The 25,894-nt window shown below is 43.4% G+C and overlaps 1 protein-coding gene across 2 annotated transcripts in view; it reads right to left on the minus strand.

Annotated features, from left to right (window-relative positions):
* Positions 1-3,876: 3,876 nt before the first annotated feature.
* Positions 3,877-25,894, minus strand: part of atl1 (atlastin GTPase 1) — a 33,358-nt gene continuing 11,340 nt past the window's right edge. Inside the window, exons 7-15 of one of the 2 annotated variants that reach the window (XM_031829298.1) lie at positions 24,646-24,738; positions 23,608-23,746; positions 23,189-23,316; positions 22,877-22,933; positions 14,531-14,602; positions 13,473-13,625; positions 11,552-11,830; positions 5,139-5,153; positions 3,877-4,840 (exon numbers count right to left, since the gene is read on the minus strand). In XM_031829298.1, the coding sequence (XP_031685158.1) occupies positions 4,715-4,840; positions 5,139-5,153; positions 11,552-11,830; positions 13,473-13,625; positions 14,531-14,602; positions 22,877-22,933; positions 23,189-23,316; positions 23,608-23,746; positions 24,646-24,738 (1,062 nt within the window). In that variant the 3' untranslated portion in view covers positions 3,877-4,714. The remainder of the gene's footprint in view (positions 4,841-5,138; positions 5,154-11,551; positions 11,831-13,472; positions 13,626-14,530; positions 14,603-22,876; positions 22,934-23,188; positions 23,317-23,607; positions 23,747-24,645; positions 24,739-25,894) is intronic. The other variant, XM_031829299.1, reaches the window with a different exon arrangement.

Genomic DNA, 25,894 nt, shown 5'->3' on the forward strand with positions numbered 1-25,894 from the left:
CAAGCTGTTTGGGAAACTGTGGCTTTTCAGAAGGGTATACCGCACAGCAGAATCAAGGAGTTAACCAGATAACTTGCCTGAATACTCTAAAATATACTTCTGTCTTAGGAAGATAACCTTGAAATGGTTATAGTCTAACTGACTCAACGACCAAAAAACACATACTGTATTAGCTTTTCTTTTGAATCAGAAAATCCACAGTTATTTCTGTTTTGTTAATCGAAGTCCCTGGCTAACTCATTGATCCTGTGTTATAGTACACCCCTCTGGTTCTTTACCATGCAGTAGTACAGATAGACGCCTATGGTCGTTGTCACAGTGGCATGACATTGACCATGGGAGTTAGTAAGACAGTACAAATGGATCTGGGACCAGCCTAGTAAGAAGGGGGGGGGGGGGAGATATTTCTCAACCAGGTTTCCTAGATTAATGACCAGTACAGTACTTCTAGAACTCAATCTGATGTGTGTTCCACTGCTATACCATGAATGTTCCACTGCTATACCATTCAATGTGAACCAACAACATCCCAGCTAGCACATTTGGTTCCTTGGAAGTTGTGGGAACCTACGTTTTTGATTTCCCATTGGTTCTGGGAACGTGTCCGTAAGTTTCATGACCTGTAAAACTGAAGGTTTTTTTTAAACGTTCTGAGAACGGAAGTGACATTTTTGCCTGTTCTGGGAACGTACATTTTTATTGGGCGGGGAGGTTCTGAGAATGTTTTACCATGGTTCCAAGGAGGTTCTGAGAATGTTTTACCATGGTTCCAGGGAGGTTCTGAGAATGTTTTACCATGGTTCCAGGGAGGTTCTGAGAATGTTTTACCATGGTTCCCTGAAAGTTTTCCTGGGAGGTTTTATTAACCTTATGAGAACGGAAATGATTGGTTATTTGAAGGTAATTAAATAACGTTCTGAAAACATGTTTCTAGAAGCCTTTTAATAATACTGCTAGCTTAGGTTAACTGTTTTTGTTGTGGCACGGCATCAGTGAGATTTTAACCTATGATTTTCTATTGTCTATCCATGGAATTAGTCCACTGCGCCACAAGGATGGCGCTAGAATGCCATGTTTTTTTTTAACTCCTACAAATCTGTTCCGTTTTGTCTATTCAAACAGACCCCATTTCAAAACAAACAAGCACTCGTTAAGATCAGGTGTGGCCAATTAGTGGGCGCGGCCAACACACCTGAACATACTTAACAAGATAGAGGATAGAGAGAGTTTTGTTGACGCAGAGAACAGAATGTATAGGTTTTTAAATAACATTCGTTTTTAATGTTTTATTGTGGTTTTTTTATGGAAACGTTCTGAGAACATCATTTTAAATGGGAAGTAATGGGAAGTAATGGGAAGTAATAATGAAGTAATGGGAAGTAATGGGAAGTAATGGGAAGTAATAATGAAGTAATGGGAAGTAATGGGAAGTAATGGGAAGTAATAATGAAGTAATGGGAAGTAATGGGAAGTAATAATGAAGTAATGGGAAGTAATGGGAAGTAATGGGAAGTAATAATGAAGTAATGGGAAGTAATGGGAAGTAATGGGAAGTAATGGGAAGTAATAATGAAGTACTGAAATTCCCACAGAAGAACGTTGTTTCTTAACGTTCTCTGAATGTATTGAGAACAACTTTAAATAGAACCACGAGGAACCCCGTAGAAAAAAATGTTATGTTGGGCCTCCTAACTGGCTCAGTGGTTCGAGTCCAGGCTCTGGCGGCGCACAATTGTCGTCCGGGTTAGGGGAGGTTTGGCCGGCAGGGATGTTCTTGTCCCATCGCGCACTAGCGATTCCTGTGGCGGGCAGATGCGCAATGCACGCTGACACGGTCGCCAGGTATACGATGTTTCCTCCGACGCATTGGTGCGGCTGGCTTTCCGGGTTAAGCAAGCAGTGTGTCAAGAAGCAGTGAGGCTTGGCTGGGTTGTGTTTCGGAGGACACACGGCTCTCGACCTTCGCCTCTCCTGAGTCCGTACAGGAGTTGCAGCGATGGGACAAGACTAACAATTTGGATACCACGAAAAAGGGGTATCAAAAATAATGTTATGCTGATTTAATGACATTCCCACATAGGAAAATAAGGTTCTGGTTATGTGCTAGCTGGATAGCCTGCACCATTCCCAGAACACTGTGGGAAGGTTTTATGCGAAATACCTAGGACAAGACAACACTCTCACCAAGATCTAAGAAACATATGGTTCTCAGACCGTTATGTGCTAGCTGGGAATGGTCTCACTCTTCTTTCTGTACAATGGACTAACATCTATTCCCCCAGCCCTCACTATCTACTAACATCTATTCCCTCACTATCTACTAACATCTATTCCCTCACTATCTACTAACATCTATTCCCTCACTATCTACTAACATCTATTCCCTCACTATCTACTAACATCTATAACCTCACTATCTACTAACATCTATTACCTCACTATCTACTAACATCTATTACCTCACTATCTACTAACATCTATTCCCCACAGCCCTCACTATCTACTAACATCTATTCCCGCAGCCCTCATTATCTACTAACATCTATAACCTCACTATCTGCTAACATCAATTACCTCACTATCTACTAACATCTATTCCCCCAGCCCTCATTATCCAGTTTAAAATATCATTTATTTACCAAACTGTTCAAGAAGCAGACTAGTATGAAGTGATAGAGACATTATAATATAGTCAACTGCAGTGAAACTGTTTGTTTTACATTTCTCTGTCTACCTCTAAGCCAGCCCGTCACACCCTACTCACCTAGCCAGCCCGTCACACCCTACTCACCTAGCCAGCCCGTCACACCCTACTCACCTAGCCAGCCCGTCACACCCTACTCACCTAGCCAGCCCGTCACAACCTACTCACCTAGCAAAGCCCGTCACAACCTACTCACCTAGCAAAGCCCGTCACAACCTACTCACCTAGCAAAGCCCGTCACAACCTACTCACCTAGCAAAGCCCGTCACAACCTACTCACCTAGCAAAGCCCGTCACAACCTACTCACCTAGCAAAGCCCGTCACAACCTACTCACCTAGCAAAGCCCGTCACAACCTACTCACTGGTCCATGTCTACTAAACTATCCAGTGACTTACTCTTAATCTCATCCCCGGTAGTAAATTCTGTTCCAGGCTAAATGTGTGACCATAGAGACACCATAGGCTATATCGGCCCGATTCAGAGAACATGGACTTAAATCAGATTTTTTTTTGTGTGTGTTTTTAAAAAAAGTCAACTTATCTCAAGTCTGAATATAGGGTCCTAATTGAATCTGTGTGTATGACACTCTGACATCATGGACGCAGACTAAGGGAGCACAGACCGCTGACCCCCACCTCCCCAAACCAAAACATGAATGAGGGGGTATGTTTTATAGACCATAGACAGTGGATGATTGCGTTCTGCTCAACACGTGGCATCATTATGCAGCAAGACGTGTGAGTGCTGTCGTAGCTATATGAAACTGTAGTCACATGACATGGGCACGCAGTACCTATATTACAAAAAAAACAAGCAAAGTGCCAGGTCAAAGGTCAAGCCCTAAACATGTGAAATGTCAAGAAATATAGTGCACTGAAGATAAGCTTGGAGGATCTAAAATGGTAGACACATGATTCTCCATGCTGACAAAAATAGGTATATTTAAACAAAGACTTTGCACGTGTCCCCAATGACATCCTATTCCCTATAGAGCACATTGGGCTCCTGAGTAGCACAGTGGTCTAAGGCACTGCATCTCAGTGCTAGAGGCGTCACTACAGTCCCTGGTTCGATTCCAGACTGTATCACAACCGGCCGTGAGTCCCATGGGGGCGGCGCACAATTGGCCCAGTGTCGTTAGGGTTTGGCCGGGGGGGTAGACCGTCATTGTTGAAAATAATTTGTTCTTAACTGACTTGCCTAGTAAAATACAATGACTTTTAACCAGAGCACTATGGGCCCTGGTAAAATAAACAGTAGTGAACTATATAAGGAAGAGGGAGCCGTTTGGGGCAAAAACATTGGCTTTCAAACATGGAATAATTTCCTTTAGAGAAGCAGCACTTAACCTGATAATCAATATACATGGACCGCCATTCTGTTTATAGGTCAGAGGTCAATTTGATTTAAACTTCTCCTCAATGGCATACTCAGGAAATCTTCCATTCGTGAAATCCGAAGCATTGTCTTCTGGACAGATGACATTCTAAATCGATGGTGATGATGATGACCTGTCGGTGCTGACGGCCGTCATGCTCTCTCACGTAACACAATGAAATCAGCGGTTAACTGTAACTTACTGCACCGCTGTCCAGACAAACTGCTGATAGGAATTTGCATGTGGAGTGTGATCTGTACTCCTCCTTTCCTGCTGTTCTGCGTGTATTTACAGATGTCTTTTCTTACAAACAGATAGAAAAGGTTGAATGAGGTTTGTGAAAGACAATGATATGTGAAATACCCATTATTTGAAGGCAACAGGCCAAGCAACCCAGTTCAAAGGGAGATTATGCCACTACCTCTGGGACATTACATTTGTCCACGTTTAGATTTAAAATAGTGAACGCGTCGCTGGACTGTTCCAGCCAATACCGTAGTAAAAGAGTGTCCAATGGGTGAGGATGCCTCCCTCCTCCTTCCTGCTTCTCCTCCCCCTCCTCTATCCATCATGCTACTGAAAAGATACCCAGCAGTCCCTGCTGTGCTCTGGCCAATCAGGTCACCAGGTCAGTTCCTCTTCCTGGTGGGTTCCTGGTGGGTATCGCTCGTCTCTCCAGGGGCCTGGGGGCCAGGGAACGCATGGTGGTACAGGTGCCTGTGACTGGCTGCAGCAGTATACAGCTTATATAGAGCCTGGAAAGGCAAAGAGGAGAGAGAGAGAGAGGTCGTCACTATCTTGCAAAAAAAAAGAGGGGTGGAATTCTACATATTAACCACTGTCAGAATGCTAAAGATAATTTGTTTCAAATGTGCAATATGGCGAAATACAGAAAGGGTACATCCTAGGTCAAATATAGACTTATACAGAGCCTGAACAACAGCAGAGCAAGAGGTTGCATTTGGGACTTTAACCATTATTGGAATGCTAAAGATAGATAGGAAAACATACAATAGTCCTACACTGACCCAACTCCTCCCCCAGTGTACTTACCTCATTTGTGCTTCCCTGTTGCAAAACAACAACAACAACAACAACAACAACAACAACAACAACAACAACAAAAACACAGTCTTAGACAAATAATAAAAATATCAAGTGTAAAATAAATATGAATGTGTTAATCAATATTTGTTTCCTTCAGAAACTCTTCAGAAACTTAAACTCTAAATAAAAAAGGCGTTGATCATTTCCAGATGTTTTATTGTTCAACGCGGTCATCTGGGTGTATGTCGCCACCTAGTGGTTTGGAGGCCCTATAAATACATGTCTCTTGGTCAGGGGTCTTTTCTACCATGAGAGCTACTTTAAAGAAATGAACTGCTGATATTTTTTTTATAGCTTTCAAATAGGAACATTCTCTTCTCCCTGCAACTCTTCCCCTGGTCCTTAGTGTACAAGAGGAAGTAGTTCACTATGTTTTCTGTCAATATACAGTGCCTTGCGAAAGTATTCGGCCCCCTTGAACTTTGCGACCTTATGCCACATTTCAGGCTTCAAACATAAAGATATAAAACTGTATTTTTTTTGTGAAGAATCAACAACAAGTGGGACACAATCATGAAGTGGAACGACATTTATTGGATATTTCAAACTTTTTGAACAAATCAAAAACTGAAAAAAATTAAAATTATTCAGCCCCTTTACTTTCAGTGCAGCAAACTCTCTCCAGAAGTTCAGTGAGGATCTCTGAATGACCCAATGTTGACCTAAATGACTAATGATGATAAATACAATCCACCTGTGTGTAATCAAGTCTCCGTATAAATGCACCTGCACTGTGATAGTCTCAGAGGTCCGTTAAAAGCGCAGAGAGCATCATGAAGAACAAGGAACACACTAGGCAGGTCCGAGATACTGTTGTGAAGAAGTTTAAAGCCGGATTTGGATACAAAAAGATTTCCCAGGCTTTAAACATCCCAAGGAGCACTGTGCAAGCGATAATATTGAAATGGAAGGAGTATCAGACCACTGCAAATCTACCAAGACCTGGCCGTCCCTCTAAACTTTCAGCTCATACAAGGAGAAGACTGATCAGAGATGCAGCCAAGAGGCCCATGATCACTCTGGATGAACTGCAGAGATCTACAGCTGAGGTGGGAGACTCTGTCCATAGGACAACAATCAGTCGTATATTGCACAAATCTGGCCTTTATGGAAGAGTGGCAAGAAGAAAGCCATTTCTTAAAGATATCCATAAAAAGTGTCGTTTAAAGTTTGCCACAAGCCACCTGGGAGACACACCAAACATGTGGAAGAAGGTGCTCTGGTCAGATGAAACCAAAATTGAACTTTTTGGCAACAATGCAAAACGTTATGTTTGGCGTAAAAGCAACACAGCTCATCACCCTGAACACACCATCCCCACTGTCAAACATGGTGGTGGCAGCATCATGGTTTGGGCCTGCTTTTCTTCAGCAGGGACAGGGAAGATGGTTAAAATTGATGGGAAGATGGATGGAGCCAAATACAGGACCATTCTGGAAGAAAACCTGATGGAGTCTGCAAAAGACCTGAGACTGGGACGGAGATTTGTCTTCCAACAAGACAATGATCCAAAACATAAAGCAAAATCTACAATGGAATGGTTCAAAAATAAACATATCCAGGTGTTAGAATGGCCAAGACCTGAATCCAATCGAGAATCTGTGGAAAGAACTGAAAACTGCTGTTCACAAATGCTCTCCATCCAACCTCATTGAGCTCGAGCTGTTTTGCAAGGAGGAATGGGAAAAAATTTCAGTCTCTCGATGTGCAAAACTGATAGAGACATACCCCAAGCGACTTACAGCTGTAATCGCAGCAAAAGGTGGCGCTACAAAGTATTAACTTAAGGGGCTGAATAATTTTTTGATTTGTTCAAAAAGTTTGAAATATCCAATAAATGTCGTTCCACTTCATGATTGTGTCACACTTGTTGTTGATTCTTCACAAAAAAAGACAGTTTTATATCTTTATGTTTGAAGCCTGAAATGTGGCAAAAGTTCGCAAAGTTCAAGGGGGCCAAATACTTTCGCAAGGCACTGTACCTGGTCAAATAATGGTTCATAAACAACTCTAAGGGGGGGGGGCTCTATTAAAAAAAAAAAACGCCAAATTATGTTTTATATTTTCCCAAATTATATTTTCTCAGATTTAAAATTACCATAATTCATAGAGAAACAACTAAATTGGATGTTCTGAGTCCATGTCAATGTTTAAATCACAACAGAATACCATTTTGGTCTGGAACAAAATGTATAATTCCCCTTAATTGTGCATCTAGCCCCTTAATTGCACATCTAGCAGGTGAGGAATGTTCTGTCTAATGTGCCAGTCTAACAATGGTTCTGTAATGCTGCTGCTCATTCCGTGGCAAAGCTTGCAAACAGGTAAGGTAAGCCTACTTTATAGTTAACATTGACTAGAGAAAGTGTTGGGGGGAAAAGTATTTCTGTCAACCCACAAGACAGTTATCACATCAACTGACTACACACGGAGAGATCGACAAACGCACACACCACACAGACAGACAGGCAATATTCCTGGAAATGATTTTGCCAATTAATTATCCCACCCCTTTTAACCAGGGGTGGGATAATGTTGATTAGATAATAGCTGGGAGCTCGCAGAGTCTTAAACTTGTTGTTGACAGTTTGCATTGGAACAAGTGAAAATCTAATGTACTTTCAGAACTGTTTGGCTACTCATAGGTGGGCAGCGAGCTACTCATAGGTGGGCAGCGAGCTACTCATAGGTGGGCAGCGAGCTACTCATAGGTGGGCAGCGAGCTACTCATAGGTGGGCAGCGAGCTACTCATAGGTGGGCAGCGAGCTACTCATAGGTGGGCAGCGAGCTACTCATAGGTGGGCAGCGAGCTACTCATAGGTGGGCAGCGAGCTACTCATAGGTGGGCAGCGAGCTACTCATAGGTGGGCAGCGTGCTACTCATAGGTGGGCAGCGAGCTACTCATAGGTGGGCAGCGTGCTACTCATAGGTGGGCAGCGAGCTACTCATAGGTGGGCAGCGAGCTACTCATAGGTGGGCAGCGAGCTACTCATAGGTGGGCAGCGAGCTACTCATAGGTGGGCAGCGAGCTACTCATAGGTGGGCAGCGAGCTACTCATAGGTGGGCAGCGAGCTACTCATAGGTGGGCAGCGAGCTACTCATAGGTGGAACAAGTGAAAATCTAATGTACTTTCAGAATGATCTGAGTGGGCATTCTATGTTGGATGTCTAGTTTGTCTGTTTCTGTGTTTGGCCTGATATGGTTCTCAATATGTCGTTGTCTCTGATTGGGAACCATATTTAGGTAGCCTGTTTTGTCATTGGGTCGTGGGTGATTGTCTATGTTAGTTGCTTGTGTCAGCACAGTTCTTATTAAATCGTCACGGTCGTTATTAGTTTATTGTTTTATATTCAGTATTCAGTGCTTTCTTTAATTAAAATATCGTCATCAACACATACCACGCTGCATTTTGGTCCTCCGATCCTTCCAACTACTCCTCCTCAGACGAGGAGGACGACGATCGTGACACAGAACTGTTTGGCGAGTTACTCATAGGTAGTCTGCGTGCTACTGGTAGCAATCAACCTGTTGGAGACCCCTGGTCTAGGTAAAACTGGGGTATTCCATTGCCCTGAGACATTTCTGGGTTACCCTGTGGTCTAGGACTCTCCAAATCTTGAACCACTTTACCTGTATCTGTCCCGATACCCCAGCAAAAATCGTCTTTTCATTTATCTGCCTTTCATTTATCTGCAAGTCCAGCCCTTATATTTACCCTCACAATGAAGTGACATAAACCGTTAATTTCATGAGTTTTACTGACAAATGTCAATAACATAAGGTCTGCCAAAGCAACAACCTGATAAAAATGAATTTACATGAACGCTGTAAGTACAGAAATGATTTGCTCAGTGAGAAATTAATATCCAACTAGTCAGTGACAACTGTGTGGAGTTCGGAGTTTGTGACAGCAACAATGTGAGCTTATTACAGTATTATAGACACTATGTCCTGGGGTGTCCTATGATCTTCTATGTAGAAGCACCCCTTACAGTATTATAGACACTATGTCCTGGGATTTACTATGATCTATGTAGAAGAACCCCTTACAGTATTATAGACACTATGACCTGGGATTTCCTATGGTCTATGTAGAATAACCCCTTACAGTATTATAGACACTATGTCCTGGGATTTACTATGGTCTTCTAGGTAGAACCCTTACAGTATTATAGACACTATGACCTGGGATTTCCTATGGTCTACTATGTAGAAGAAGCCCTTACAGTATTATAGACACTATGACCTGGGATTTCCTATGGTCTATGTAGAATAACCCCTTACAGTATTATAGACACTATGTCCTGTGATTTACTATGGTCTACTATGTAGAAGAAGCCCTTACAGTATTATAGACACTATGACCTGGGATTTCCTATGAACTTCTATGTAGAAGAAGCCCTTACAGTATTATAGACACTATGACCTGGGATTTACTATGGTCTACTATGTAGAAGAAGCCCTTACAGTATTATAGACACTATGACCTGGGATTTCCTATGAACTTCTATGTAGAAGAAGCCCTTACAGTATTATAGACACTATGACCTGGGATTTCCTATAAACTTCTATGTAGAAGAACCCCTTACAGTATTATAGACACTATGACCTGGGATTTCCTATGAACTTCTATGTAGAAGAAGCCCTTACAGTATTATAGACACTATGACCTGGGATTTCCTATGAACTTCTATGTAGAAGAAGCCCTTACAGTATTATAGACACTATGTCCTGGGATTTACTATGGTCTATGTAGAATAACCCCTTACAGTATTATAGACACTATGTCCTGGGATTTACTATGGTCTACTATGTAGAAGAAGCCCTTACAGTATTATAGACACTATGACCTGGGATTTACTATGGTCTACTATGTAGAAGAAGCCCTTACAGTATTATAGACACTATGTCCTGGGATTTACTATGGTCTTCTATGTAGAAGAAGCCCTTACAGTATTATAGACACTATGTCCTGGGATTTACTATGGTCTTCTAGGTATAAGAAGCCCTTACAGTATTATAGACACTATGTCCTGGGATTTACTATGGTCTTCTATGTAGAAGAAGCCCTTACCTTCAAAATTTTTTATTTTTTTATTTAACTAGGCAAGTCAGTTAAGAACAAATTCTTATTTTCAATGACGACCTAGGAACAGTGGGTTAACTGCCTTGTTCAGGGGCAGAACTACAGAGTTGTACTTTGTCAGCTTGGGGGTTTGAACTTGCAATCTTCCGGTTACTAGGCTACCCTTCCGCAACCTTCCGCTCTATCCACTAGGCTACCCTGCCGCCCCTAATCACTCTTGTGTAGCTTGTGAGTATCATAGAAATGTTATAATAATTTGTAGCTCTAACCAATCGGACTTTCCTGCAAAAAGACCCGCACCCCCCCCCCCCCCCCCCCCCGAGCCCTTTCCGGCTACGCCCTTGTCACACAACCCTCTCTTGCTCAGCCACCATTAATCACACAGACTAATTGTTGGTATCTACGGATGCAGAAGAAATAGACAAACCCAACGGTATAAACCAATCACACAATGTTTAAAAATTGGTTAGGAGTCCAACATGTGCCCGCCGTTATGGTGAGACTCATTGGGTTAAGGTACACATTTAAAAGATAACACCGTAGAGTATGTAACCGATGTGAAATGGCTAGCTAGTTAGCGGTGGTGCGCGCTAATAGCGTTTCAATCGGTGACGTCACTCACTCTGAGACCTTGAAGTAGTTGTTCCCCTTGCCCTGCAAGGGCCTCCCCTTTTGTGGCGCGATGGGTAACGATGCTTCAAGGGTGGCTGTTGTTGTGTGCAGAGGGTCCCTGGTTCGAGCCCAGGTAGGTGCGAGGAGAGGGACGGAAGCTACACTGTTACAAGTACATGGTCAGAAATAAAATACCGGATCGACTCAATTAGAGGTGGAGTAAGGTGACAATGTCCTAAAATGGACACCTTATCCATTTTGACACACTGAACTTTCCTCTTGGTAGAGTTCTACAATCAGCTTCCTTTCTCCCAATTCTAACTTTATCCATTAGTGGGGGAAACTATAAACTGAACCCAGCACAACCAGAAGAGGACTGGCCACCCCACATAGCCTGGTTCCTCTCTAGGTTTCTTCCTAGGTTTTGGCCTTTCTAGGGAGTTTTTCCTAGCCACCGTGCTTCTACACCTGCATTGCTTGCTGTTTGGTGTTTTAGGCTGGGTTTCTGTACAGCACTTTGAGATATCAGCTGATGTACGAAGGGCTATATAAATAAATGTGATTTGATTTGAACCAAGATCAGGGTCTAGGCGCAACTTCACGCTACTCCTCCTGGCCATATATAAGGCCATATATAAAGCAAGTTCTGGGACTTACCTGGTCCCAGAGGGCTCCAGCCACCTGGTCAATGACCTGACCCAGCTCTCGGTACTCCCCAGAGTAGCGTATGTAAGCCCAGGTACACAGGGTGATCAACGCCAGGCCCAGAATCATATTACACACGCTGGCGATGATGTCCACCCCCACGAAGCCTGTGATGCCCGCCACCACGTACATGCTGAAGATGACCACGAACAGCGTGGCCGGGGTGCGGGCGGCGTGGAAGATGTTCTTGGAGTCGTTGTGTTTGATGTATTGAACAAACACCTCATCCACCTGAAACAAGGTTGGTTATGTTTAGGTTTGTAAAAGTCGAGTAAATGTCCGGGTTTTTTCAGAAATCCAGGAATCAGGAGGGAAAATCTGCAATCCTTCAACCAGGATTTCTGGAAAACCGGAATTCTAGCAAAGCAACACTAGTTAAGGTGATTGGTTCCACTTCCCAACTAGCACATTTGGTTCCTTGGAAGTTGTGGGAATGTATGTTTTTGGTTTCTCATTGGTTCTGAGAACGAAAGACATTGCCTGACGGGTAAAACTGAACTTTTTTTAATATATTCTGAGAACGGTAGTGAAAACTTCGCCTGTTCTGGGAACATACATTTTTAGGTTGCTGGGAGGTTCTGAGAATGTTTAACTATGGTTCCAGGGAGGTTCTGAGAATGTTTTACTATGGTTCCAGGGAGGTTCTGAGAACGTTTTACTATGGTTCCAGGGAGGTTCTGAGAATGTTTAACTATGGTTCCAGGGAGGTTCTGAGAATGTTTTACTATGGTTCCAGGGAGGTTCTGAGAACGTTTTACTATGGTTCCAGGGAGGTTCTGAGAACGTTTTACTATGGTTCCAGGGAGGTTCTGAGAACGTTTTACTATGGTTCCAGGGAGGTTCTGAGAACGTTTTACTATGGTTCCAGGGAGGTTCCGAGAACGTTTTACTATGGTTCCCTGAACGTTTTCCTGGGAGGTCTTATTAACGTTCTGAGAAGATAGGTAAATAATGTTCGGAGAACTTTTAATAACACTGCTAGCGTAGGTTATCTGATTTAAACTCCAAGCACAGATAAAACATTAAAACGCATTTCTTTTTTATTGTGGCATGGCATCAGTGAGATTCAAGACTATGATCTTCTGTTCTCTATCCGTGGAATGAGTCATCTGTGCCGCCAGGATGAAGCTAGCTTGCAATGTTTTTTTTATTCATACAAATTTGAGTCTATTCAAACAGACCCCATTTCAAAGGAAATCAAGCACTCCTTAAGATGAGGTGTGGCCAACGCACTTGAACACGCTTTAAAAAAAGATAGAGGATAGAGAGAGTTTTGTTGCTGCTGAGAACAGAATATAACTGGGTATCTTGCAACAAATATCCATAGGCTTTCACCAAACTCAAAAAAAAAAAATATGGTTCTCAGAACGTTATGTGCTAGCTGGGTTGCCACTTGCCAAATATGTATTTAACGGACGGGTTCAGGGCACAGATTAAGTCCTTAGTCTAATCTGTGTCCGGGAAACCGCCCCTCAATGTTTATGTATTCAGGTTGATTGTTTGAAATGGCGAATGAAGCAGAGGTGACACAAGACATCCACTCTCGTGATGAGGTGCGAATGCTCCCATTGACTCCGTAAGGCCGGCAGGCTAGTCTTTTCTTATTTTTTCTTACTATTATTATTATTATTGGTGCGTAACTATTATGAAAGTTGTATTGTCCATGTTGTTTTGTATTTAACCACCACTTTTAAATTACACTGCAACAAAATGTCCCCATGGGGACAATAAAGTCAGTAAGTGAGGTAGCCTTACTTCTTTGAGACTTAAAATCGGTGTCGCCTGACCCTCGACCCAAGAGGGAATTTCCGTAATCGGGCTAACGGTTATGAAAGATATTGGTTTCCCGAGTGGGGAGACCGCGGTGACGTACTTCTCCCTCCAGCTGTAGCAGGTACCGCCGGCTGAACTCCTCCCCTCCCATCTTCTTCACCCCCCGAAACACCTGCAGGGCTTCCTCTCTGATGTCACTCTGTCTGGCCTGGAGCTCTGCCGGGGCCAGGAAGGGCCGGTCCCCACCACACACCTGGAGAGGGAGGGAGGGAGGGTTATTAGATACCTTCACCATAGTGTGATAATAGAGCAGTGGTTCTGAAACATCTCCTTGGGGGACACCCAGACGTTTCACAACATTGTTGTAGCCCTGAACTAGCTCACCTGGTTAACCTGGTCAAGGGCTTAATGATTAGTTGACCAGTTGAATCAGGTGTGCTAGCTCTGGAATAGATCAAATACATGGAACGGCTGGGTGTCCCCCGAGGAGAGGTTTGAAAAACGCCTGAAAAAGAGTATTAACTCTCCAGGAGAACGACTATTGGCCGGGGGGATGACTATTGGCCGGGGGGGATGACTATTGGCCGGGGGGGATGACTATTGGCCGGGGGGGATGACTATTGGCAGGGGGGGGATGACTATTGGCCGGGGGGGATGACTTGGCCGGGGGGGGATGACTATTGGCCGGGGGATGACTATTATTGGCCGGGGGGGATGACTATTGGCCGGGGGGGGGGGGGGGGGGGGTGACTTGGCCGGGGGGGATGACTATTGGCCGGGGGGGGTATGACTTGGCCGGGGGGGATGACTATTGGCCGGGGGGGATGACTATTGGCCGGGGGGGATGACTATTGGCCGGGGGGGATGACTATTGGCCGGGGGGGATGACTATTGGCCGGGGGGATGACTATTGGCCGGGGGGGAATGACTATTGGCCGGGGGGGGGTGACTATTGGCCGAGGGTGGATGACTATTGGCCGGGGGGGGAATGACTATTGGCTGGGGGGGATGACTATTGGCCGGGGTGGGTAATGACTATCGGCCGGGGGGAAACAACGTTTCTGGATCCGGGAGGGACAACAGAAGCTCTCAATAGGTCTCAGGAAGGCAACAGCATTAGAATTGGAGGTAAGTATAGAAACAACCTTCTTACAGTACCTGCTCCATCTTCTTGTTGTACAGGTCCCTGGCTGCTGCCACTGCTGCCAGGTTGTTGGCCTCCGCTGTGGCCTGAGGAAAGACAACAAAACACATGTTATATCTTCGTCGGGAATATACAGTATATATGTGGCATAATGCATTGTAATGCGGTAAGCCTTGGCTTGTCTGAGACGGAACGGCTCATAGGAGCAGGGGTCTATCTCCTGTTTCTGTAGTGTGAGGCAGGGGTCTATCTCCTGTTTCTGTAGTGTGAGGCAGGGGTCTATCTCCTGTTTCTGTAGTGTGAGGCAGCTTGATGAGAAGGGCTCATAGGAGCAGGGGTCTATCTCCTGTTTCTGTAGTGAGGCAGCTTGATGTTCAAGTACCAGCAGCATACCACCCTGCATCCCACTGTTGGTTTGCCTCTGAAGCTAAGCAGGGTTGGTCCTGGTCAGTTCCAGTTCCTTTAATAATGGAACACTAGTCACTTTAATAATGGAACACTAGTCACTTTAATAATGGAACACTAGTCACTTTAATAATGGAACACTGGTCACTTTAATAATGGAACACTGGTCACTTTAATAATGGAACACTAGTCACTTTATTAATGGAACACTGGTCACTTTAATAATGGAACACTAGTCACTAATAATGGGACACTAGTCACTTTATTAATGGAACACTAGTCACTTTAATAATGGAACACTAGTCACTTTATTAATGGAACACTGGTCACTTTAATAATGGAACACTAGTCACTAATAATGGGACACTAGTCACTTTATTAATGGAACACTAGTCACTTTAATAATGGAACACTAGTCACTTTATTAATGGAACACTGGTCACTTTAATAATGGAACACTAGTCACTTTAATAATGGAACACTAGTCACTTTATTAATGGAACACTGGTCACTTTAATAATGGAATACTGGTCACTTTAATAATGGAACACTAGTCACTTTATTAATGGAACACTGGTCACTTTAATAATGGAACACTAGTCACTAATAATGGGACACTAGTCACTTTATTAATGGAACACTAGTCACTTTAATAATGGAACACTAGTCACTTTATTAATGGAACACTGGTCACTTTAATAATGGAACACTAGTCACTTTAATAATGGAACACTAGTCACTTTATTAATGGAACACTGGTCACTTTAATAATGGAACACTAGTCACTTTAATAATGGAACACTAGTCACTTTAATAATGGAACACTAGTCACTTTAATAATGGAACACTAGTCACTTTAATAATGGAACACTAGTCACTTTAATAATGGAACACTAGTCACTTTAATAATGGAACACTGGTCACTTTAATAATGGAACACTCGTCACATTAATAATGGAACACTCGTCACATTAATAACTGTATTCTAGTCTATTCTATTTTAGTCAATGCCACTCCGACATTGCTCAATCTAATATTTATATATTTCTTAATTCCAATTATTTTACTTTTAGAATTGTGTGTATTGTTGTTAATTGTTTGATACTACTGCACTGTTGGAGCTAGGAACACAAGCATTTAGTTAGATATTACTGCACTGTTGGAGCTAGGAACACAAGCATTTAGTTAGATATTACTGCACTGTTGGAGCTAGGAACACAAGCATTTAGTTAGATATTACTGTACTGTTGGAGCTAGGAACACAAGCATTTAGTTAGATATTACTGCACTGTTGGAGCTAGGAACACAAGCATTTAGTTAGATATTACTGCACTGTTGGAGCTAGGAACACAAGCATTTAGTTAGATATTACTGCACTGTTGGAGCTAGGAACACAAGCATTTAGTTAGATATTACTGCACTGTTGGAGCTAGGAACACAAGCATTTAGTTAGATACTACTGCACTGTTGGAGCTAGGAACACAAGCATTTAGTTAGATATTACTGCACTGTTGGAGCTAGGAACACAAGCATTTAGTTAGATATTACTGCACTGTTGGAGCTAGGAACACAAGCATTTAGTTAGATATTACTGCACTGTTGGAGCTAGGAACACAAGCATTTCGCTACACCCGCAATAACATCTGCTAAATATGTGTGTGACCAATAGAATTTGATTTGATTTGGATTTGCTACAAGCCAGCTGTGAGTCTTTCTGGGTGAGTCTCTAAGAGTGATTACAGCTGGGAGTCTTTCTGGGTGAGTCTCTAAGAGCTGTGAGTCTTTCTGGGTGAGTCTCTAAGAGTGATTACAGCTGTGAGTCTTTCTGGGTGAGTCTCTAAGAGTGATTACAGCTGTGAGTCTTTCTGGGTGAGTCACTAAGAGTGATTACAGCTGGGAGTCTTTCTGGGTAAGTCACTAAGAGTGATTACAGCTGTGAGTCTTTCTGGGTGAGTCTCTAAGAGTTTTGCAGACCTGGATTGTACAATATTTGCACATTATAATTATTGTAATTCATCAAGCTCTGTCAAGTTGGTTGTTGATCATTGCTAGACAGCCATTTTCAAGACATGCCATAAAGTTTCAAGCCGATTTAAGTCAACTATAACTAGGACACTCATGAACATTCAATGTCGTCTTGGTAAGCAACTCCAGTGTATATTTTGCCTTGTGTCCACACAACTACTGACCACTACTACACAACTACTGACCACTACTAAACCACAACTACAACTACTGACCACAACCACACAACTACTGACCACTACTAAACCACAACTACAACTACTGACCACAACCACACAACTACTGAACCACACAACTACTATCCATAACTATTGAACAAACCACTGACCACAATCCCTGACCACAACTACTGAACCACACAACTACTGGCAACAACCATACAACTACTGACCACAACCACACAACTACTGACCACTACTAAACCACAACTACAACTACTGACCACAACCACACAACTACTGAACCACACAACTACTATCCATAACTATTGAACAAACCACTGACCACAATCCCTGACCACAACTACTGAACCACACAACTACTGGCCACAACCATACAACTACTGACCACAACCACACAACTACTGAACCACACAACTACTATCCATAACTATTGAACAAACCACTGACCACAACTACTGACCACAACCACACAACTACTGACCACAACCACACAACTACTGACCACAAACACACAACTACTGACCACAACCACACAACTACTGACCACAACCACACAACTACTGAACCACATAACTACTGACCACAAACACACAACTACTGACCACAACCACACAATTACTGACCACAACCACACAACTACTGACCACAAACACACAACTACTGACCACAAACACACAACTACTGACCACAACCACACAACTACTGACCACAACCACACAACTACTGACCACAACCACACAACTACTGACCACAAACACACAACTACTGAACCACATAACTACTGACCACAAACACACAACTACTGACCACAACCTGCTGGTGAGTCCCTGATCCACCTCTACGCAGACGACACCATTCTGTATACTTCCGGCCCTTCTTTGGACACTGTGTTAACAACCCTCCAGGCAAGCTTCAATGCCATACAACTCTCCTTCCGTGGCCTCCAATTGCTCTTAAATACAAGTAAAACTAAATGCATGCTCTTCAACCGATCGCTACCTGCACCTACCCGCCTGTCCAACATCACTACTCTGGACGGCTCTGACTTAGAATACGTGGACAACTACAAATACTTAGGTGTCTGGTTAGACTGTAAACTCTCCTTCCAGACCCATATCAAACATCTCCAATCCAAAGTTAAATCTAGAATTGGCTTCCTATTTCGCAACAAAGCATCCTTCACTCATGCTGCCAAACATACCCTTGTAAAACTGACCATCCTACCAATCCTCGACTTTGGCGATGTCATTTACAAAATAGCCTCCAATACCCTACTCAACAAATTGGATGCAGTCTATCACAGTGCAATCCGTTTTATCCCCAAAGCCCCATATACTACCCACCATTGCGACCTGTACGCTCTCGTTGGCTGGCCCTCGCTTCATACTCGTCGCCAAACCCACTGGCTCCATGTCATCTACAAGACCCTGCTAGGTAAAGTCCCCCCTTATCTCTGCTCGCTGGTCACCATAGCATCTCCCACCTGTAGCACACGCTCCAGCAGGTATATCTCTCTAGTCACCCCCAAAACCAATTCTTTCTTTGGCCGCCTCTCCTTCCAGTTCTCTGCTGCCAATGACTGGAACGAACTACAAAAATCTCTGAAACTGGAAACACTTATCTCCCTCACTAGCTTTAAGCACCAACTGTCAGAGCAGCTCACAGATTACTGCACCTGTACATAGCCCACCTATAATTTAGCCCAAACAACTACCTCTTTCCCAACTGTATTTAATTTTTATTTATTTATTTATTTTGCTCCTTTGCACCCCATTATTTTTTATTTCTACTTTGCACATTCTTCCATTGCAAAACTACCATTCCAGTATTTTACTTGCTATATTGTATTTACTTTGCCATCATGGCCTTTTTTGCCTTTACCTCCCTTCTCACCTCATTTGCTCACATTGTATATAGACTTGTTTATACTGCATTATTGACTGTATGTTTGTTTTTACTCCATGTGTAACTCTGTGTCGTTTTATCTGTCGAACTGCTTTGCTTTATCTTGGCCAGGTCGCAATTGTAAATGAGAACTTGTTCTCAACTTGCCTACCTGGTTAAATAAAGGTAAAATAAATAAATAAATAAAAAACCACACAATTACTGACCACAACCACACAATTACTGACCACAACCACACAACTACTGACCACAAACACACAACTACTGACCACAAACACACAACTACTGACCACAACCACACAACTACTGACCACAACCACACAACTACTGACCACAACCACACAACTACTGACCACAACCACACAACTACTGACCACAACCACACAACTACTGACCACAACCACACAACTACTGACCACAACCACACAACTACTGACCACAAACACACAACTACTGAACCACATAACTACTGACCACAAACACACAACTACTGACCACAAACACACAATTACTGACCACAACCACACAACTACTGACCACAAACACACAACTACTGACCACAACCACACAACTACTGACCACAAACACACAACTACTGACCACAACCACACAACTACTGACCACAACCACACAACTACTGACCACAAACACACAACTACTGACCACAAACACACAACTACTGAACCACATAACTACTGACCACAAACACACAACTACTGACCACAACCTGCTGGTGAGTCTCTGATCCACCTCTACGCAGACGACACCATTCTGTATACTTCCGGCCCTTCTTTGGACACTGTGTTAACAACCCTCCAGGCAAGCTTCAATGCCATACAACTCTCCTTCCGTGGCCTCCAATTGCTCTTAAATACAAGTAAAACTAAATGCATGCTCTTCAACCGATCGCTACCTGCACCTACCCGCCTGTCCAACATCACTACTCTGGACGGCTCTGACTTAGAATACGTGGACAACTACAAATACTTAGGTGTCTGGTTAGACTGTAAACTCTCCTTCCAGACCCATATCAAACATCTCCAATCCAAAGTTAAATCTAGAATTGGCTTCCTATTTCGCAACAAAGCATCCTTCACTCATGCTGCCAAACATACCCTTGTAAAACTGACCATCCTACCAATCCTCGACTTTGGCGATGTCATTTACAAAATAGCCTCCAATACCCTACTCAACAAATTGGATGCAGTCTATCACAGTGCAATCCGTTTTATCACCAAAGCCCCATATACTACCCACCATTGCGACCTGTACGCTCTCGTTGGCTGGCCCTCGCTTCATACTCGTCGCCAAACCCACTGGCTCCATGTCATCTACAAGACCCTGCTAGGTAAAGTCCCCCCTTATCTCTGCTCGCTGGTCACCATAGCATCTCCCACCTGTAGCACACGCTCCAGCAGGTATATCTCTCTAGTCACCCCCAAAACCAATTCTTTCTTTGGCCGCCTCTCCTTCCAGTTCTCTGCTGCCAATGACTGGAACGAACTACAAAAATCTCTGAAACTGGAAACACTTATCTCCCTCACTAGCTTTAAGCACCAACTGTCAGAGCAGCTCACAGATTACTGCACCTGTACATAGCCCACCTATAATTTAGCCCAAACAACTACCTCTTTCCCAACTGTATTTAATTTTTATTTATTTATTTATTTTGCTCCTTTGCACCCCATTATTTTTTATTTCTACTTTGCACATTCTTCCATTGCAAAACTACCATTCCAGTATTTTACTTGCTATATTGTATTTACTTTGCCATCATGGCCTTTTTTGCCTTTACCTCCCTTCTCACCTCATTTGCTCACATTGTATATAGACTTGTTTATACTGCATTATAGACTGTATGTTTGTTTTTACTCCATGTGTAACTCTGTGTCGTTTTATCTGTCGAACTGCTTTGCTTTATCTTGGCCAGGTCGCAATTGTAAATGAGAACTTGTTCTCAACTTGCCTACCTGGTTAAATAAAGGTAAAATAAATAAATAAATAAAAAACCACACAATTACTGACCACAACCACACAATTACTGACCACAACCACACAACTACTGACCACAAACACACAATTACTGACCACAACCACACAACTACTGACCACAAACACACAACTACTGACCACAAACACACAACTACTGACCACAACCACACAACTACTGACCACAACCACACAACTACTGACCACAACCACACAACTACTGACCACAACCACACAACTACTGACCACAACCACACAACTACTGACCACAACCACACAACTACTGACCACAAACACACAACTACTGAACCACATAACTACTGACCACAAACACACAACTACTGACCACAAACACACAATTACTGACCACAACCACACAACTACTGACCACAAACACACAACTACTGACCACAACCACACAACTACTGACCACAAACACACAACTACTGACCACAACCACACAACTACTGACCACAACCACACAACTACTGACCACAAACACACAACTACTGACCACAACCACACAACTACTGACCACAAACACATAACTACTGAACCACATAACTACTGACCACAAACACACAACTACTGACCACAAACACACAATTACTGACCACAACCACACAACTACTGACCACAAACACACAACTACTGACCACAACCACACAACTACTGACCACAAACACACAACTACTGACCACAACCACACAACTACCGACCACAACCACACAACTACTGACCACAAACACACAACTACTGACCACAACCACACAACTACTGACCCAACTACTGACCACAACTACTGACCACAACCACACAACTACTGACCACAACCACACAACTACTGACCACAACTACTGGCCACAACCACACAACTACTGACCACAACCACATAACTACTGACCACAACAAGACCACAACCATACAACTACTGACCACAACCACACAACTACTGACCACAACTACTGACCACAACCACACAACGTCTGACCACAACTTCTGCCCACAACCACACGACTACTGACCACAACCACACAAATCCTGACCACAACTACTGGGCACAACCATACAACTACTGACCACAACCACACAACTACTGACCACAACCATACAACTACTGACCACAACCACACAACTTCTGACCACAGCTACTGACCACAACCACACACTACTGACCATAACCACACAACTACTGTCCACAACTACTGACCACAATCACACAACTACAACTACCACAGCTACTGACCACAACCACAAATACTGACCACAACCACACAACTAGTGACCACAATTACTGACCACAATCAAATAAAATACTGACCACAACCACACAACCGCTGACCATAACTACTTGCCACAACCATACAACTACTGACCACAACCACACAACTACTGACCACAACCATACAACTACTGACCACAATTACTGACCACAACCACACAACTACTGACCACAACCACACAACTACTGACCACAACCACACACCTACTGACCACAACTACACAACTACTGACCACAACTACTGATCACAACCACACAACTACTGACCACAACCATACAACTACTGACCACAACCACACAACTTCTGACCACAACCACACAACTACTGACCACAACCACACAACTACCGACCACCACTACTGGTCAAAACTACTGACCATAACTGCACAACTACGAGTGCCAAGCAGAGACGCATTGTGCCCCATTTTTTGTCTTTAATATGACTCAGTATTTAGTATGACTCGGCCGGGAACTGTACTCCGAACTTTCCAAACTCAGGGCAGACATTCTAGCCACAAGGCCACTGATTGGCATAACACTATAAGCTATAAGACAAGGAGGTAATTGTGTACCTGCAGCATGGACTTAGGGTGTGGCAGCTCCTCACCCTGGTATATTTTGATGTATGCCTGAAAGAAAAAAGATAATGTCACCAAACACCTAGAGTACCAGTTAAAAGTTTGGACACGCCTACTCATTCCAGGGTTTTTCTATATTTCTACTATTTTCTACATTGTAGAGTAATAGTGAAGACATCAAAACTACGAAATAACACATATGGAATCATGTAGTACATATAGATACATACAGTATCATATAGATACATACGGTATCATATAGATACATACAGTATCATCTCTTCAATCAAAATCTCTGTCTCTAACCTTGAAGTACTCCAGCAGGCCTCTGCAGGTGATGTTGCTGCCGTTGATCTCCTTGACATCCAGGTTCCTGGGACTCAGCAGCCACGGGACCAGCACCTGCAGGTTGTTGATGAACTCACGGTCGATCTCTGCACACGGGTTAGGGAAAAGATTGGAAAGGGTCGTTATGTATAACAGTAGTGCTGATGACCCTGAGCTGGGCGATAACCAACGACCCTCTGCACACAGGTTAGGGAGAGGAATAGTCGGCCTATAGAAGAAAAAAAACTACTAGTGTCCTTCTTGTCATGGTGTGACAATTTCCTAATTCCTTGAACCTTCTCTATTATATGGATTTTGATCAGACATGTTACTGTATATTTTGTAGGAAACAAACTGCTGTGTGTGTATTAAGACCGGGTGATCGTGACATAGTTGACCTTTGAGTCTGCCGTCGAAGTTGGGGTTGGTGGCCACTTTGAGTCCGGGGTGGGGCATCAGGAAGCAGGAGATGTTGGTGAAGCAGGAGTGGATGTGTTTACGAACGTTCTGCAGCTCCTCATGTTGGTTCTCTGAGATCTAGAACACAGACACACACAACCACAGACACGTACGGCCACAGACAGACCAAACACAGACAGACAACCACAGACACGCGCAGACGACCACAGACACAGACAGACCAACCACAGACAGACAACCACAGACACGTACGGCCACAGACCAACCACAGACAAACAACCACAGACACGCGCAGACGACCACAGACACGTACAACCACCGACCAACCACAGACAGACACCCATGGGCACATAGACAACCACAGACGCGTACAACCATAGACACGTGTGACCACAGACATGCACAGACACATCAACCACAGACCAACCCCAGAAAGACACAGATACAACCACAGACACAGGCAGACACAGACAAACACAGACAGAGACACAACCACAGAAAGACACAGATACAACCACAGACAGAGACACAACCACAGACAGAGACACAACCACAGACACAGACACAACCACAGACACAGACACAACCACAGACACAGACACAACCACAGACGTAGACACAACCGCAGACACAGACACAACCACAGACACAGACACAACCACAGACAGAGACACAACCGCAGACACAGACACAACCACAGACACAGACACAACCACAGACACAGACACAACCACAGTTGGTAACAGTGTTGTTACTACTGATACCGAGGCTGTGAGATCCATTCCTGCAGGGGATCACAGGGATCTGTATGTTTCTTCGGATGAAAACATCTGCTTATATTATTATTATTATTATTATTGTTATTATTATTATTATTATTACAGATTACATAATTATGTAGAATAAAATAGCATCCCTTTCAGTTTCAATGAATGACAAACTGTTAATATAACTGTTGTTTTTGTTGTTGTTTTTCTCTTTAGATGAACCACGAAAAATCATCTGTGACCTCTGACCTTGAGCCTCTTCTCCAGGAACTTCATGCCTCCTTCCTGTCCATAGCCAAACTCGTAAGGGAAACTCCAATCCCGGACGAGGAATATCATGGACTGAAACGACACACAGGTTCACTAAGTTACCACGCAGTAGGAAGTAAACAGCATAAGCTGATGTACAGTACCTCAAAAAATGTATGTAGAGGTGCGCTGACTAACATAGAGTAAAGTGTATCAAAATAAACAAGGCAAGTTTGTGACAGCAAGATGCTACTGTAACGGAGGTGAAACTGCTAGCTTAGTTAGCGGTGACGTCACTCGCTCTGAGACCTTGAAGTAGCGGTTCCCCATTGCTCTGCAAGGGCTGCGACTTTTGTGGAGCGATGGGTAACGATGCTTCGAGGGGTGACTGTTGTTGATATGTGCAGAGGGTCCCTGGTTCGCGCCCGAGTATGGGCGAGGGGACAGTCTAAAGTTATACTGTTACACTACCAAAGTAGAGAGGATGTACAGTTCCTTCAGAATGTGTTCACACCCCTTGACTTAAAAATATATTTTTAAAAGATTAAATTGAGATTGTGTCACTATCCTGAGAAGAAGAAAAAAAATTGTTTTAATCTATTTTGAATTCAGGCTGCAACACAACAAAATGTGGAATAAGTCAAAGGGGTATGAATACATTCTGAAGGCTCTGTAAATAGTTCCTGCTCTGGTAAACTGAATTATTTTTTTAATAATTTGTTTTTGTTTAAGTAGTCAGTTAAGTCAGTTAAGAATGACAGCCTGGGAACAGTGGGTTAGCTGCCTTGTTCAGGGGCAGAACAACAGGTTTTTTACCTTGTCGGCTCAGGGATTCGATCTAGCAGCCTTTCGGTTACTGGCCCAACGCTCTAACCACTCGTCTACCTGCCGCCCCAATTAGCCGTGTTAAACCAGCCTTATTGCGTAAGCTCATAATTCTGTTTCCCAGCATTCAGTCTGGTTCATAGAGGTAGATAGAGGGCATTTGTTTTGTATCTGTGTGATAATGGCTTCTGTGACAGGATGGGCAGCGCCATTAGGGGAATTCTCAATTTTAAAGTAGTGAATTTCTTCTTCTACTACATGTATGAGTCGGTAAACAAACTGAAAAGGTGCATACTGCCCCCTGAATGTTTGCGTAGGAGTTATTGGCTGATCCCTCCTGATGCGATTCATAGGAAGTCCCACTCAGTTGATTACTTCAAACGGGTGAAAGTCTTCAATGGCGCTGCCCGTGCTAAAACAGGCG

The sequence above is a fragment of the Oncorhynchus kisutch genome, linkage group LG7 (genome assembly GCF_002021735.2).
Source record: "Oncorhynchus kisutch isolate 150728-3 linkage group LG7, Okis_V2, whole genome shotgun sequence".
NCBI classification, from domain to species: Eukaryota; Metazoa; Chordata; class Actinopteri; order Salmoniformes; family Salmonidae; genus Oncorhynchus; species Oncorhynchus kisutch.